We start from the raw sequence: 15909 nt of genomic DNA on the forward strand, positions 1-15909 counted from the left end.
CATTTCGTGGCGAGAGTTTAAGCCACTGAGGCCGGGACTCGAACCGCAGTCGACTACATGAGAGTCCAGCAACATAGCCATTATACTAACTGCTGGTCCCTGTCTTATTTTATTTTTTGAGACTTTCATTAAGTTTTTGGATAAGAATTTTTAGTTTTTGTTTTTGATATATAGGCTCATTTTTTATTAATTGCTTGTGTTTTTATTTTGGAAAGTTTGATATTTTTTGGAGGAGTTATTAAGTTTATAATAATAGAATGATGTATATTTATATATATTAACTGGGAGTTTAGGAACATGTGTAAACAACAATAACAAAACTTGTTTTAACAACTTTTTAAATGTAAAACTGAACATCTTTATTAATAGACTTTTAAAACTTTATAAAATTTAAAGACCAACAATAGGAATAACTGAAGTATGTTAACTTAATAACAAGAATTATGAAGAGGACCCAGAGAGAACTAGGCAGCAATGTCTTTATGAATCTATGTTTAATATTAGTTTTATTTTATTTTTTATTTTATTTTTTTTTGGAGAGTTTTTTGCTATAGGGCACGTGAGCTCGCCAGATAGACAGAGAGAGAAAGAGAGAGAAAGAAAGCGAGAAATCACCCCCCCAGGGAGGATGGCCATGCCACAATCTCTTCTCCTCCATTCTTCTCTTGGAATCTTGGGCATGCACACACATGCACCCGGTCTGAGTCGGCGTGAGTTTAAGTCACTGGGTCCGGGACTTGAACCATGGTCGACTACATGGGAGTCCAGCAACATAGCCATTACACTAACTGCTGATCCCTAGTTTTATATTTTTTATATTTTATTTTTATAACTTAGGTGATTGTATTGGCTATTTAATATGTAATTTTGTCAAACATTTATAAAAATTTTGGGGGGTTAATTTTGGCTTAACAGTTTAGAAAACTAATTAGTTTATATAGAAAAATAAAATTTTATTTAGTTAAATGATTAGATTTTTAGAAACTGGTATTTGTTTATTTATTTATTTTTTTTGGAGAGGTTTTGCTATAGGGTGTGTGTGCTTGCCAGAGACACAGACAGAAAGTGAGAAATCACCCCCCAGGGGGGATGGCCATGCTGCAATCCCCTCTCCTCCAATCTCCTCTTGGGATCTTGGGCACGCATGCACATGCACCCGGTGTGAATTTAAGCCACCAGGTCCAGGACTTGAACCACAGTCGTCTACATGGGAATCCAGCGACATAACCATTACGCCAACTGCTGGTCCCTAGAAACTGGTGTTTGTAAGAGTACTATTTTTTGTGAATTTTTTTCACAGACATGACATGAGAATTACAGTCATAGTTAATGTTTTGACAAAAATTTGACAAAGAAATTTGGCTAGATATTAGTTTAACATAATAACTTATTATATGACTGATAAGTATTTTATTATAAATTTTGGGGAATTTTAAATTATTTTGGAACACAATATATATAGACATTTAAGTAGATACCATACTTTTGTATATAACTTAAGTATAATTTCAAGAAAATTAGAATTATTTAATTTGACAATGTTTTTTATTTTTATTTAGCATATAAAGAACAAGTTTGATCCGTTTAATTTTTTTTTTTTTGGATATTTTAGGGACCCTTTGTAAACATGTAAGAGTTATTTTGAGGTCAAAGATTTTTTGTTAGTACTAAAACTAACCAGCAGTTAGCATAATGGCTATGTCGCTGGACTCCCACATAGGCGACCGCGGTTCACCTCCCGGACCTGGTGGCTTAAAACTCACGCCAGACGCGTGTGCGTGTGTGCCCAAGATCCCGAGAGGAGAATGGAGGAGAAGGGATTGCGGCGTGACCATCTCCCCTGGGGGGTGATTTCTCGCTTTCTGTCTCTATGTCTGTCTCTGTCTGGCGAGTGCACGCGCCCTATAGCGAAAACCTCTCCAAAAAAAAAAAAACTAAAATCAGAAAACGTAATATATAACACATAAATATTAGTTGTTTTATTAAACTAACCATATTAAGATAAATATGATGTTGTTTGATTAATAAAAACTTAGAGAAACTATATGTTGGAAACTGTGAAGACTTTTATTTATTAATTTTTTAAATTATATTTGAAGGTAGATTGTTTATTAAAGTTATATGTACTTGAAAAGTATTTAAACCAATTTTTATGAGTTTATTTTTATAAACTAAATAGAATAGAAATTTTTAAGGTCTTTTTTATATAGATATATAAAATATAGTATGTAACATGACATATATGTATGGATGTACACACATATCAGGACTATAAGAGTCAATTTTTGGGGGGTTATTTACACCGTAACTTTTGGCATGGTTTCGAAAGTCTTGAAAGTGATTTTGAAAAGTTAAGGGGAGCGCATTTTGATGAACAGACTGACAACTGGCCCTGTCTTATTTTGACAAAGATGAGGGTGATAAAGACAAGACAAATAAGACAGTGTACTCAGAAATCACTATCACCAGAGCACTTGAAGTGTCACTGTACTCGAACCCAGGGACCTGGAGGTTTTGTTGTGTTTAGTCCTTTTAAAGTCTCACTAGGAGAGCTCTCAAACTAAGATAACTAGAATTTTACCAGATTTAGGCATCACTAGTGACACTAAATATTTTTTGATTTACATTTGTGAGACCTCTTTACCCCTCTTGGAACTCAGGACAGGGTGTAAGGAGTGTCTTTGTTGGGGCATTATTTGGCCACTCTTAGGTTTTTAGATCTTGCTGGGGCCTCAAAATGTTGTAGAATGTCACCGAATCAACAACCACCAAAGTCAAATTAAGTTTAAAGAGAGTCGCCGTTACCAAGAGACCAGAACTTGAAAGAAGAGGAACAGTCTCTGTCCACTCATTAAAATATGTTTATCCTCACCCACTAAGCTGATTTTTGAGAGTTCAATGGGTGGGTATTACAGTTGGAAAACTGTTCAAGTGTATATATAAGATATCAGAATTAAAGATTCCTCATGGCTCCTGCAAACTAGTGATCTCAGGATCACCTCTCTCTGCTTGCTCCTGAACGTTCAGATTGAACTTCAAGAGTTAGGAAGAAACGCACCATCTATCAGATGACTAGAAATCACTGCAAGACCACAAGAAATATGGGAAAGCAAGAAAATACCTCTCCTCCATGGGAAAAGAATAGCTCCTCTTCATCCACAGGGAGTTCAATGGAAATCATGGAAATGTTTGTTAAAGAATTTAGAACATTCATAATGGCGAAGCTAACAGAGATGGAAGAGAAGAGAGACAATGAACTGCAGAAGAGAAAGGAGAAAGGAGCTGATGAATTCCAGGAGGTGAGGAAATTCTTACAAGATCTAAAAGAGGAATTACACACTTTAAAAAAGAATCAAACGGAACTGTTAGAGATGAAGGCTATAATATAGGAAGTCAAAATCTCCCTTGAAATTATTAAAAGCAGACTAGATCACACAGAAAATAGAATCTCAGACATAGAAAAGAAAATTGCTGGCCTAGAAAAATCCACCACGAAGACGGAGAAAATTGCTCCCAGAGGTGAGAATAATATAAGAGAAGTACTAGATATCATCAAACGTCCAAACATCCGGATAATTGGCATTCCAGAAGGCTAAGAGACTCAAGGGCATTGGTAATACAGTCCATGAAATCCTGCAAGAAAACTTTCCAAACCTAGAGAGACACTCAAAGATCCAGTCTCAAGAAATACAAAGGACCTCAAATAGAATCAACCCAAGAAGATCTTCTCCAAGACACATTATAGCCAGGTTGACCAAAACCACAGATAAAGACAAGATACTAAGATTGGCAAAAGAAAAATGGCACGTTACCTGCAAAGCATAGCCCATCAGGCTAAGAGCAGACCTCTCATCAGAAACAATGTGAGCGAGGAAAGAATGGGAAAATTTATTCAAAGTGTTAAGGGAAAAGCAATTTCAACCAAGAATACTGTACCCGGCAAAATTATCTTTCATGTGGGAAGAAAAGACAGGAACATTCTCAGATAAACAAAACTTGAAAAAATTTACCAGCACCAGACCAGATCTCCAAGAAGTTCTCAAGGGAGTGCTTTATCAGGACAATTACATACAGACACACGGAAATCAGAGTTCAAAAACTAAGAAAATGGCTAACTTAATCACAGGGACAAGTCTAGAGTTGAATATTATATCTCAGAATTCAATCGGGAAGATCGAACCACAACAGAAGATAAAGTACATGAGAATGAACTGGTGAAATAGCATTTTATGACTTTTGACTAAGACATTGCTGAGTTTCTTCTAGGCTTTGTTGTCCACTTTTAAAGATTTTTGTCCTGTCTTGAGCTGTTGATAGGTTCAAGTACCTACTATTTGAACAGAATCCTAACCTGTTTCCTGGCTTTAAGTTTTAAGCAAAGTTCCTTAGCATTTTTTTTTTTTTATTTAAGTTAAAACTGGTTTTCTTAGTAGTACCTAGTGACCTTGCTATTGAAAGTAGTTAGATTATTTAAGAAATTGTGTGATCAATACAATGTAGGGGGAAAGGAATGGAAGACAACTGTAGACACCAGAGATAGTGTGGGAAGAGGGTGGGAAAGGATAGAGGGTCAGAAATAGGGGTAAAAAATAATACTAGAAACTAGAAATGGAAAATGTTTTATAATAACATGAATGATTAAGCCACTATGCAGTATATTTTGGATGGGAAATCACATTTTGTATGCTGTGATGATGCTTAGGGAATGAATGTAAATTAAAGTTAAAAAAGAAAAGAAAAGGTTAAAAAAAAACCTAATACTTTTTCTTGAAATAAAAAAAGAAATGCATTGGGAACCAGCAGTTAGCGTAATGGCTATGTCGCTGGACTCCCACGTAGTCGACCACGGTTCGCATCCCGGACCCGGTGGCTTAAAACTCACGCTGGGTGCGTGTGCGTGCGTGCCCAAGATCCCGAGAGGAGAATGGAGGAGAAGGGATTGCGGCGTGACCATCCTCTCTTGGGGGTGATTTCTTGCTTTCTGTCTCTATGTCTCTCTCTGTCTGTCTGGTGAACACATGTGCCCTATAGCGATAAACCTCTCCCCCCCCAAAAAAAAGCATTAAAAATACCTATTTGATGACTGCAGTAAGATATATAGCCCCAGCCAGGTGCTACTTTATAGGATGTTCATTCTACTCACTGAGGCTTATGCCTAAAGTTGGACTTGTGTTCATGGAAATGTATGTATCAGCTGTGCTTGCTATGAAAACATTTAATTAAGATCTTTAGTGACTCACTAAAATATGGGGGTAGAAAAAGGTTAGAAAGCAAACATAGATACCAGAGACAGTGAGGGAGGAGAGTGGGGGATGGCAGAAGGTGAGAGATAGGGAATCAAGGATGGGGAAAAAAAGCAAAACATACAGGAAATAAGAAATGGAAAATTATTTGTTGACGATAACACGTCTGTTGATTGAGCCTATATACAGTGTACTCTGGATGGAAAATCTCATTTTGTTTGCTGTATTGATGTACAGTGAATGAATGTAAATAAAGAAATTAAAAAAAATACTTCTCAGACCAAAAAAAAAAAAAAGTTTAAAGAGAGTCTTTATTAGCTGGCCAATGACTATAGCCTGAAGCTGAGAGTTAGAACCTCAAAACTACAGCCACAACTAAAGTTTAAAGTCTTTTTGTAGGGGGTCAATTACCAAGGGTTTTTATACAAACAGAGAAGTTAAATAAAATAAATGAATTATTTTAAAAAGAGGGCCAACGGAACAGAGTAGAGACTCCAGAAATAAACCCCAGAACATACAGCCAACTCATCTTTGACAAAGGGTACCAGTCAATCCAGTGAGCAAATGGTGTTGGAATAACTGGGTATCTACCTGCAGAAAGATAAATTTGAACCCCTGTCTGTCACCATTAACAAAAATCAACTCAAAGTGGATCAAAGATCTAAACCTAAGACCACAAACTATAAAACACTGCTGGAAAACACTGGGGAAACTCTGGGAGACATTGGGGTAGGCAAAGACTTCTTAAGCAAGACCCCCCAAAGCACAGACAATAATCCCCCAAATAGACAGGGGGATTACATCAGATTAAGGAGTTTCTGCACAGCAAAGGACACTATGATTAGCTTAAATTGACAACCCTCGGAAAGGGAGAGAAGTTTTGTTAACTGTGCCTCAGATAAGGGACTGATAACCAGAATACACAGGGAACTCAAGCAGCTTACCTGGAAGAAAATGATTAACTCAATTAAAAGATGGGAAAATGAGCTGAATAAACAACTCTCTAAGGAAGACATACAAACAGCCAAAAAGCATATAAAAAAAATGCTCAGCATCCCTCATTGCAAGGGAGATGCAGGTCAAAACCACAAACCTAACCCCAGTCAGAATGGCGAAGATTAAAAAAACAAATAATGATAAGTGCTGGAGAGGACATGGTGAAAGGGGGACACTCCTACACTGTTGGTGGGAATGTAACTTGGTCCAGCCACTGTGGAGAATGATATGGAGGTTCCTCAAAGACCTTCAAATAGAACTACCATATGATCCAGGAATTCCACTCCTGGGTATCTACCCAAAGGACAGGAGAACACTCAGTTGGAAAGGTGCTTGCACAACTATTTTCATTGCAACATTATTCACGATTGCTGAAACATGGAACCAACCCAAATGTCCACAAACAGATGAATGGATTGAAAAATTGTGGCACATGTACTGCATGGAATATTATTCAGCCATAAAAAAACAAGGCTTTGGAATTTAGTAGAAAGTGGATGAATATGGAAGATTGGTTGCTGAGTGCAGCAAGTCAGGCTGTGAAAGAGAGAGATTGCATGTCTCCACTTAACATATACCGCTGTCCACACTCTATGGTAGAGACTGAAAAACTGGAGGTCATAAAAGCATTAAAAGTTGTAATGGACACTAGAGATAAAGTGGAAAGAGAGTGTGGGAGGGGAAGATCATAGGAAAGAAAATTGGGGGAGAAAATGGAGAAGTAAGACACTTGTGGGACACAGATAAGGTTTGTTATCTGTTGACGAGGATGTGTATAATAGTCCCAACTGGGCTGGACTGAAGTGTGTATCATGCTGGGTAAAGTCTCTTCACAATCTAAATGATGGATAGTGATTTATGTATGAATAATAAAAAAAAATAAAAATATAAAAAGAAAATGAATGAATGAATAAGTAAAGTTAAACTTTAAAAAAAAGAGTGAATGCACAGGCCTTAAGGCAAAAACTTCTTAAAAAAAAAAAGAAAAAGAAAATCTGGGAGATTGCATAGATATAATATCTTTCTACCCATTAAAAAATTCTCAATATCAATTTTTTCTTAGATGTTTTTAATATTTTAAAGTGGAATTCAGAAGTACTTCTCACTCTCAGTCACTTATTTGCTTGAGTTCTTTCAGTCAGCTATTAAAATTACATCGTACAGGGACCAGCAGTTAGCGTAATGGCTATATCGCTGGACTCCCACGTAGGTGACCGCGGTTCGCTCCTCGGACCCGGTGGCTTAAAACTCACGCCGGGCGCATGTGCATGCGTGCCCAAGATCCCGAGAGGAGAAAAGAGGAGAAGGGGTTGTGGTGTAGCCATCCCCCCTGGGGGTTGATTCGCTGCTTTCTGTCTCTCTCTGTCTCTCTCTGTCTGGTGAGCGCACGCGCCCTATAGCAAAAACCTCTCCAAAAAAAAAAAAAAATTACATCGTACATGTTCTTTTTAGAAAAATGGGAAAATGTAGAAAAAAGTGAGAATTAAGTAAAATCACTCATAATAAAATAACTCGTAATAGAGATCTCCCAAGATTAATATTTTGGTGTAAATTTTTTAAACTTTTTGCCATGATTAATAATATTTTGGTGTAAATTTTTTAAACTTTTTTATAAATTATATACAGCAAACCCTTCATTTATATACTTTTGATAGGTAATACTGTATACATTATGTGTGGAAAGAGAGGAGTAATTACAGACTTTTAAAAATGCCAATAGCCGTGTTGATAAATTTTGAAGCTAAATAGTGAATGTGAGGGATCATCACTTTTTTCTGTCTGTATTTGTGGGTGTTTGAAATTTCCCATGGGACATAATTTAAAAATGCATAGAGTACTTAGTATGTGATAGGTACTATGGTCAGTACTGTATAGTACAATATTTTACTTCATTTTCACAATTCTCAGATTTTCCTTTTAAAGTATGACGTGTTAACAAATGTATAGTTACAATAATTGCATGGAAGCCCACTATCATTACATGTATCGTAATTTGTGCTAACCAATCCCTTATTGTAGAACATTTGTTTTTTTACTTTTTATTCTTGTTAGTAGTGCTTAAATGACCTTCCTTATATAGACATGTAGGAGTATTTGCCTATGTCTTGTCTCAGGAAATTATTCTAGAAATGCAATTGCTGCATCAGAGCAGCTTTTATTCTTAAAAGATTTTAGTATGTATTGCTGAGTGCTCTTTAAAGATAGCCGGGTCTAGACTTTTACAAACAGTGTGTCGTGAGGACCGTTTCCTCGCACTGTCCCCAAATCAGCAGCACTGTTTTTTCCCCCTTACTTTTAGCCTTGTCTTTGCCAACTGTACAGGTGAAAAAAAGGTATCCGATTATTTGTTTTAATTTGCAGTTCTTTACTAATGATGAGGTTGATTCATTCGTATGTGGCCATTTTCCTTCTTTTGTAAATTGCGTCCTTTAGGCTCGCTTCTCTTTTTAGATGTTTATATTTTATTCTTTTGACAGAGCTCTTCATTCATCAAGGTATTTGCCTTTTGCTGTTACATTGCGGTTGTGTGTATTTACTTAGTCTACCTCAATTTTGCTGAGTAGTTTTTATGGACACACACAGTTTTATAAATATTTAAAATTAATTCTATCAGTTTTTTCTTTTGGGTTATTCTCTTTGTCATCAGACTATGAAGTCTTACCTAAACCAAAATTTGTTCATATTATGCATTATAATTTAATTTTTATGTATTTTATCTGAAAATTAGCTTAGTATAAGACATTTAATAGGAATTTTTCCCAAATAAATAACTACATAATTTATTTACTATTTTGTGGATTTGATGGAATGATCCTAAAAGTCATATGAGATGATAAGTGAATGATATACTAGCTGGCATTTTTTTTATTTTTTGGAGAGATTTTCACTATAGGGCGCATGCGCTCGCCAGACAGACAGAGAGAGACATAGAGACAGAAAGCGAGAAATCACCCCCCAGGGGGGATGGCCATGCCGTAATCCCTTCCCCTCCATTCTCCTCTCAGGATCTTGGGCACGCACGCACACGAGCCCGGCATGAGTTTTAAGCCACCGGGTCCGGGCCGCGAACCGTGGTCGACTACGTGGGAGTCCAGCGACATAGCCATTACGCCAACTGCTGGTTCCCCTAGCTGGCATTTTTTAAAAGAAGAATAATGGAGAATGATTATGCTATCGAGTATTAAAATGTATTTTGTTAAGTACAATGAGAAACCGTGTGCTATTATTAGATACAGTGACAGAATGTTGGCTGGGTAAGAACAGGAAAAGGATCAGTACAATCTAAAACACAAGTCACTTCACCTGCTACTTCCTCCCTGCCTAAATATTATAGTTGTGAAAAGGAAATAAATGTTCAGGGAAATTTTAGAGAACATTAAGAACACTTGAAAAAATTAAAATATTAAGCCAATATAAAGTTTAAAATATTTAACTAGTATGTGGTATGTGAGAAAAGTACAGGCGATATTATGTGTGTTTTCCTTTTGAAATAGTTAGATGAGCTGTAAGATATTCAATTTATTTTAAACCCACCGTTCTGTGATAAGTGTAATGAGGGGAATCTTCAGAAAGTTCATGGGAGATGCACATGCATGGAGCTCATTCTTTATTATTGGTTCTGGTTGATTGCTCGAGAGTACGTGTGCTCGCCAGAGAGAGGCAGACAGGTAGGAAGTGAGCATCGCTCCAGGGGGATGGCCACCACATCCACTTCTCCTCCATTCTCCTTTCAGGACTTTGGGCATGCACACATGCCCTGTGTGACTTCCCAGCTACTGGACCAGAGACTCAAACCACGTAGTCAGTCATGTGGGATCCAGTACCTTAAGCTCCATGCTACCTGTTGACCCTAAACTCAAACATTAATTCTATTTTCCACAAACCAGTCGAACTACCCTCATATATAAATAAGTCTATAGATAATTTTTTAAAAAGTTTTTGCCATACAGCATGTGTGCTTGCCAGAAAGGCAGAGACAGTGAGAGGGAAAGAAAAAAAAAATGAGAAATCATCCCCCGGGGGATGGCCATGCTGCAATCCCCTCTCCTCTGTTCCCCTTCTGGGATTTTGGGCATTTATGTATGCACACCTGTTGTGAGTTTCAGTTTCTGGTTCCAGGACTTGAACTGTGGTCAACCATGTGGGAGTCCAGTGCCTTATCACCACACCACCTGCTGGCCCCTACATTATATTTATAAAAGCATCATTTTCCTGTACAATTTATGAAGAAAAGGTAATCTTAAATGCTACTCTGTTGTCTTGGTATAATGACCGGAGCTAACTGAATTGGCTCAGACCCACTGTTTAAAAATTTATAGTGATGGTGCCAGTAGGTGCCCTTATGGTTATGGTACCAGACTCTCACATGGTAACTGTGTATCAAGTCCCAGATCTGGTGGCTTGAAAATCATGCCAGGCACACATGAATATGTCCCCAAAATCCTAAGAGGAGAGAAGAGGTGAAGGGGTTGTAGCATAGCCATCCCCTCTGAGGGACGATTTCTCACTTTCTGTCTCTCTGTCTCTCTGGCGAGTGCCCTATGGCAGAAACCTAAAATAATAAATAAATAAAATAAATAAATAAATAAAGACATAAATATTGGCTTGTTGGAAAAGTCATGGATGTATTTTTTCTTTGTTTTTCTATACAAAAATGTGTCATGACTTTTCTGACAACCCAATACGACAGAGGTAAGAGGACCTTACTGGGAGCTCTTCGTAGAGTTTGCTCTAGAGTGCATGGGCTTGCCAGGGAGAGAGAGAGAGGTGAAGGCAAAGTGAGAAATCTGTAACCCCTTCTCCTTTTTTTCTTCTCTCAGAATTTTGGGCACGCACACATACGTACCTGGCGTATTTTTCAAGCTTCCAGATCTGGGACTTGAACTGTGCAGTTGTCTATGTGAGGCTTTGCCCCCTTACACCATGCAACTTGCTGGCTGGCCCCAGAACTATATTCTTTTTTTTCTTTTTTTTCCTTTTATTATTATTATTTTTTCATTTCATTTCCTTCCAGAACTATATTCTGAATAGGCTTCCCGAGGTGCTGCCCAGTGGAGGTTGCCAGGCTGTGCTCTGCACACTTGGAACTGATCCTGGTGGAAGCTGATGCCTGAAGTGGCCGTACCTCTATACCGGGGAAATAAGTGCTGTTGCTTCCCGTCACGTTTTTCTCAGTCATCTCACTATCTGGGAAAGGCATCTCTGAACCACAGGAAGTCCAGACCGCAGGGCCAGAGAGGATTTGAATTCTACGCCCACCCCGAGTCCTTGCCCCTTCTCTCTCACGCGTTAGCTGCCCACCCTTGGCTTTTGCAGGAAAGCTGAGATGAAATAGCCTAAGAGTCAGTACTGATATGTTCCTTCGGTCCATGAGACGCCTGTCAGTGTGGTTTTATTTGAACGTACCTCAGTAGGTGACATCACTGACAGGAATTAATTTGGGATGCAGTGTATCTGGTTAAATCCCTTAGCTCAGGAAATGCCCAGAACTGTTGACAGAACCTGCTTCTTCTCCCTTCCGAGCACCTTTTTCCTCAGTGAGCAAAATTCAATTCCCTCATCTCTCAGAATTCAAACAGTATTTTGTGATCAGTTCGCATAATTTGAATATGTGTGTCTCTAATGTATCTGAAAAGAATGTTAAAACCGAATAATTATTGTACATGCAACTTGCTATGGATGAGTAGGGAGAGGAATATTTGAACTGCAAATTTTAAAAGTTCGGCAAATTTTAAAATGTTCATTTCTGAACTTCTGTAAGAGACAGAATAATGCATTATAGCTCCTACTGTTCATGTTTAACGAGCAGATGACCCCGGTTTTCCTGTATGACAACTCATGGCCGCAGTGAAGTTTTGCACAAGTAGCTAGAATAACGTAGCTGTCTTTTTCGTCTGGTAGAAGGGCATCTCTTCTGAGGAATCTTTTTTCCTTCTGTTTTTCTTAGCCCTTGTCAAGATATTTATTTTACAATTTCTAGTGAGCTAATGCTTTATGTTTTTAACGGAAGTGAAACTCAGTTTCATTTTAGCCTTGGTTATTTATTGAGTATCTTTTTGTCATGTCTTTTTTACCAATTGATAATCTGCGTGTTTCTAGGCTCAGCTTGCCAATCGGAAACAGAAATTAGAGTCTGTGGAGCTGTCCAGCCAGTCGGAAATTCAGCATCTGTCCAGTAAGCTGCAGCGGGCCAGCGACACCATCTGTGCCAACGAGCTGGAGATAGAGCGCCTCACCATGAGGGTCAACGACCTGGTGGGGGCCAACGTGGCCGTTCTGCAGGAGCAGCGGCAAAAGGAGGAGAAGTTACGAGAGTCTGAAAAACTATTAGAGGTGTGTTCTAGGATTACTGCAACTGGAGGAGACTCGCGTGTGTGTTTAAAGAGAGAATTAACGTAAATCTAGGTTTTAATATCTGGTTTCTTCCCTACTCTGCCTGATAGCTTTGTTCATATTGTACGTGCTCCATAACCTACAATCTGGCTCCTTGGCTTCCTTTTCACATGAAATAGATAAATTACAATAATATCTGACTTTTTTTCCTGGGTATTTTATTTTGTACATTCTTCAGGAAGAAAAAAGAGAATTGAAGGAAAATTGTAATATCTGATTTTTTTTTCCCTGAGTGTTTTGCAGGCTCTGAAAGAAGAAAAGAGAGAATTGATGGGAGCTCTTCAGGCCCAAGAAAATTTCATCCATGAGGCAAAGATGCAGAAAGAGAAGCTACAAGCAAAATTAAAGGCAGCTGACACTCAACACACAGTCGAAGCCATACGGTATATTTAATCTGAACTATTATTCATCTTACCTCCTTGTTGGTGTGGTTTTCAGGACCAGTTTTATTATAGTAGTCCTCCTTATTTTCTGTTTTGCTATCTGTTGTTTCAGTTACCCATAGTCAGCCATGGTCCAAAAAGATGAAGTCGCAGTTTGTAGAAATAAATAATCCGTAAGTTTTAGGTTGTGTGCCATTCGGAATAGCATATGCAGTCTTGCCTGTTCAGTCTGTCCCACCGGACCGTGGTGCACTCATCTGTCCAGCACGACCACGCTGTGGACTTAGTGGCCCTCTCAGTTGCCAGTCTGGACTGCTGCGTACTGCAGTGCTCACGTTCCTGTAATTTACGTTACTGAATGGTTCCTGAGCACCAATGGAGTTACGCTGGTAATTCAAATATGCCAAAGAGAAGATGTAAGATGCTCCTTTTAAGTGAAAAGATAGTTTTCAATTTACAAAGGAAAGAAAAAACTCCTATGCTGAGGTTATTAACATCTATAGTACAATAAGATATTTTGAGAGAGACAAATAATATTCACATAACTTTTATTACAGTATATTGTAATTATTCTATTTTATTATTAGCTATCATTGGTCTCTGACTGTGCCTATTTTTTAAATTAAATTTTATCTTAGATATGTATATGTAGGAAAAATCAGTATTCATGGGGTTTGGTACTCTCTCTAGTTTCAGGCACGTACTAGGGGTCTTGGGATGTATCCCCCACACAAATGGAGGGGCACTACTGTATTGCATGTTCATAATTCTGTGTGACCATATTGTGGATTTCCTTACTCATTTTAATTTCTGAGTTAGGTTTTACTATGTTAGAAATTTTTTTTCTGCCTCCAGTTTGAGTCTCTGTTTTGAAAGGTACAGACCCTATGGTTAGTCTGCACCCTTGGTGAAACTCCACATGTGAAGGGGATTGGAGTCCAAGTGTCCTGAAAACCTTTCTTTGATAGATTAGGTTATGATTACTAGTTGTCGATCATCAATAACACCAGCCATTGAGCTTGCTCTTTAAAATAGCTCTCTGGGACAGCAGGTGGTGAGGAGGTTAGGGTGGCTGATCCCACATGGCTGACTGCATGGCTTGAGTCCTGAACCCCGTTGCTTGAAAATCACTCTGGGCACGTGTGCATGTGTGCCCCAAATCCTAAGAGGACCATGGAGGAGAAGGGCTTGCAATGTGGCTGTCCTCCCTGGGAGAGGATTTCTTGCTTGATTTCTCTCTCTCTCTACAGGAAGTGCACACACTCCAGCAAAGCTTAAAACACACACACACACACACACACACACACACACACACACACACACAAAACATCCTAAGACTAATTTTATTTTTATGTAGGAATTACTGCCGTGAGAAGTTTGTAGTGGAAAGTAATAGAATGAGTTACACTGCTTTTGCTTGACTTAGGTCTGGTGTGCACTCACCATCTTGCCAGAACTCTCCTGTAACTTTTCTGTTTCTTTGGCTCAAAGTATCAAGTGTCAGCAAAGTGATTTGCCATTTTGTCTGTCTTCCTCCCTTGTAAAACAGACCAAATCCTAATTTAAGAAAGAGTAAATTGCTACTAAGTTTTTTGAGAAACAGCCTTTCTCGACTTTTTACTCTTTCTTTCAGTGTTCTTTTCGTAAAGTAGGAGTCAGACTGGAGAGTTCCATAGAGTTTTAGTTATCAAGAGGAGGTGGGAAATCCAAACTGTGCATTGTTTTTGTTTGTAAACATAAAAGGCCTTAACGATCCATTCTCATTTCCTTTTGTAGGCTGCTGGATGAGGCTCAGACAGAGAGGAAGTACATGTCCCAAGGGCAGGGGGACATAGACAGTGTGCTCTCCCAGTTGGATTTTTCCCACACGAGTGAAGAACTTTTGCGAGCAGAGGTGACTCGTCTTGAAGGCAGGTAGATAATTATATACATAATGGATTTCAAAAAGTCAGAGTTGTTAAAATGAACTGTTCAGAGTTTTTTCTTTATTTATGAGAGAGAGTGAGGCGGTGCCCTCACCAGAGTCTCCTGCTGTGGCCTCGCCAGCCTTTCCCAGCCTCTTGGGTTCAGAGCACACACAGGCGTGCCTGACGTGTACAGGGTCAGGAGCCGAACGTGTGGCTTCCCGCATTGCAGAGGACTGTGTTCATGGTGTGCCACTGTGTCCACGACATACCATGAAGTTGTGTTTGTCATACTGATAAAGCCAACTAATGGCGTAGTGGAAAATAAGTGCTTTGCTCCAGCATCCTCACATGGCCTAGCTTCTTACTTGATTGAGAAAGCAGAAGCAATTAAAGGTAAACTTTCTAATCTTGTCCCGACAAATCCACCAGCCGGCTTGCCTCTGTGCCCATAAGCTGTTGCTGTGGGTGAAGTTCTGGATGAAATGCCTGGGCTCCGAAGACTGACCCCTCCTGTGCATCTAGTTCTGCAGTTACTTCCTTTCTATTTTATATCAACAAGTTCTTTTCTGCTGAATCATTTCTGTAGGACTAAAGTATATGTTGGGGGAAAAAACAATGAAAATCTTCCTTTTAATTCTATATCCTCATCACGTTACTTCCACATTTTCCTGCTCTCTTTCACAATAAAATTATTTTAAAGAGTTGCCTACACTGATTGTCTCTTCCTCTTCACTTGTCGCCTGTGGAGAACCCCTGCATCAGCTTTCCTTCCACCTCACTGCGCTGCTCTTGGAGACGTCAGTTGACACCTGGTGCTCCTTTTCTTCCTCTGTTTTTTCTTTTTTTTAATTGCTGGAGAGTTCATACACTCTGAGAGAAAGCAGCCCTCCAGTGGGGTGTGGCCATACGGCAGTCCTTTTTCCTCCACTTCTCTATCTCATCAGGGCTTAGGGCACATAGCCAGTGTTCTTTTCTTTTCGCTCTCTT

At 38.8% G+C, this 15909-nt stretch overlaps 1 protein-coding gene across 5 annotated transcripts in view; it reads left to right on the forward strand.

Moving 5' to 3' along the window:
* CEP63 (centrosomal protein 63) overlaps positions 1-15909 on the forward strand; it is a 69923-nt gene that overhangs the window by 27805 nt on the left and 26209 nt on the right. For all 5 annotated transcript variants that reach the window (XM_006150851.3, XM_027772803.1, XM_006150850.3 and 2 more), the window contains exons 7-9: positions 12339-12572; positions 12876-13015; positions 14792-14929. In XM_006150851.3, coding sequence (XP_006150913.1) covers positions 12339-12572; positions 12876-13015; positions 14792-14929 — 512 coding nt within the window. The remainder of the gene's footprint in view (positions 1-12338; positions 12573-12875; positions 13016-14791; positions 14930-15909) is intronic.

Source organism: Tupaia chinensis, unplaced genomic scaffold (genome assembly GCF_000334495.1).
Source record: "Tupaia chinensis unplaced genomic scaffold, TupChi_1.0 Scaffold000302_1, whole genome shotgun sequence".
In the NCBI taxonomy this organism is placed as follows: domain Eukaryota; kingdom Metazoa; phylum Chordata; class Mammalia; order Scandentia; family Tupaiidae; genus Tupaia; species Tupaia belangeri.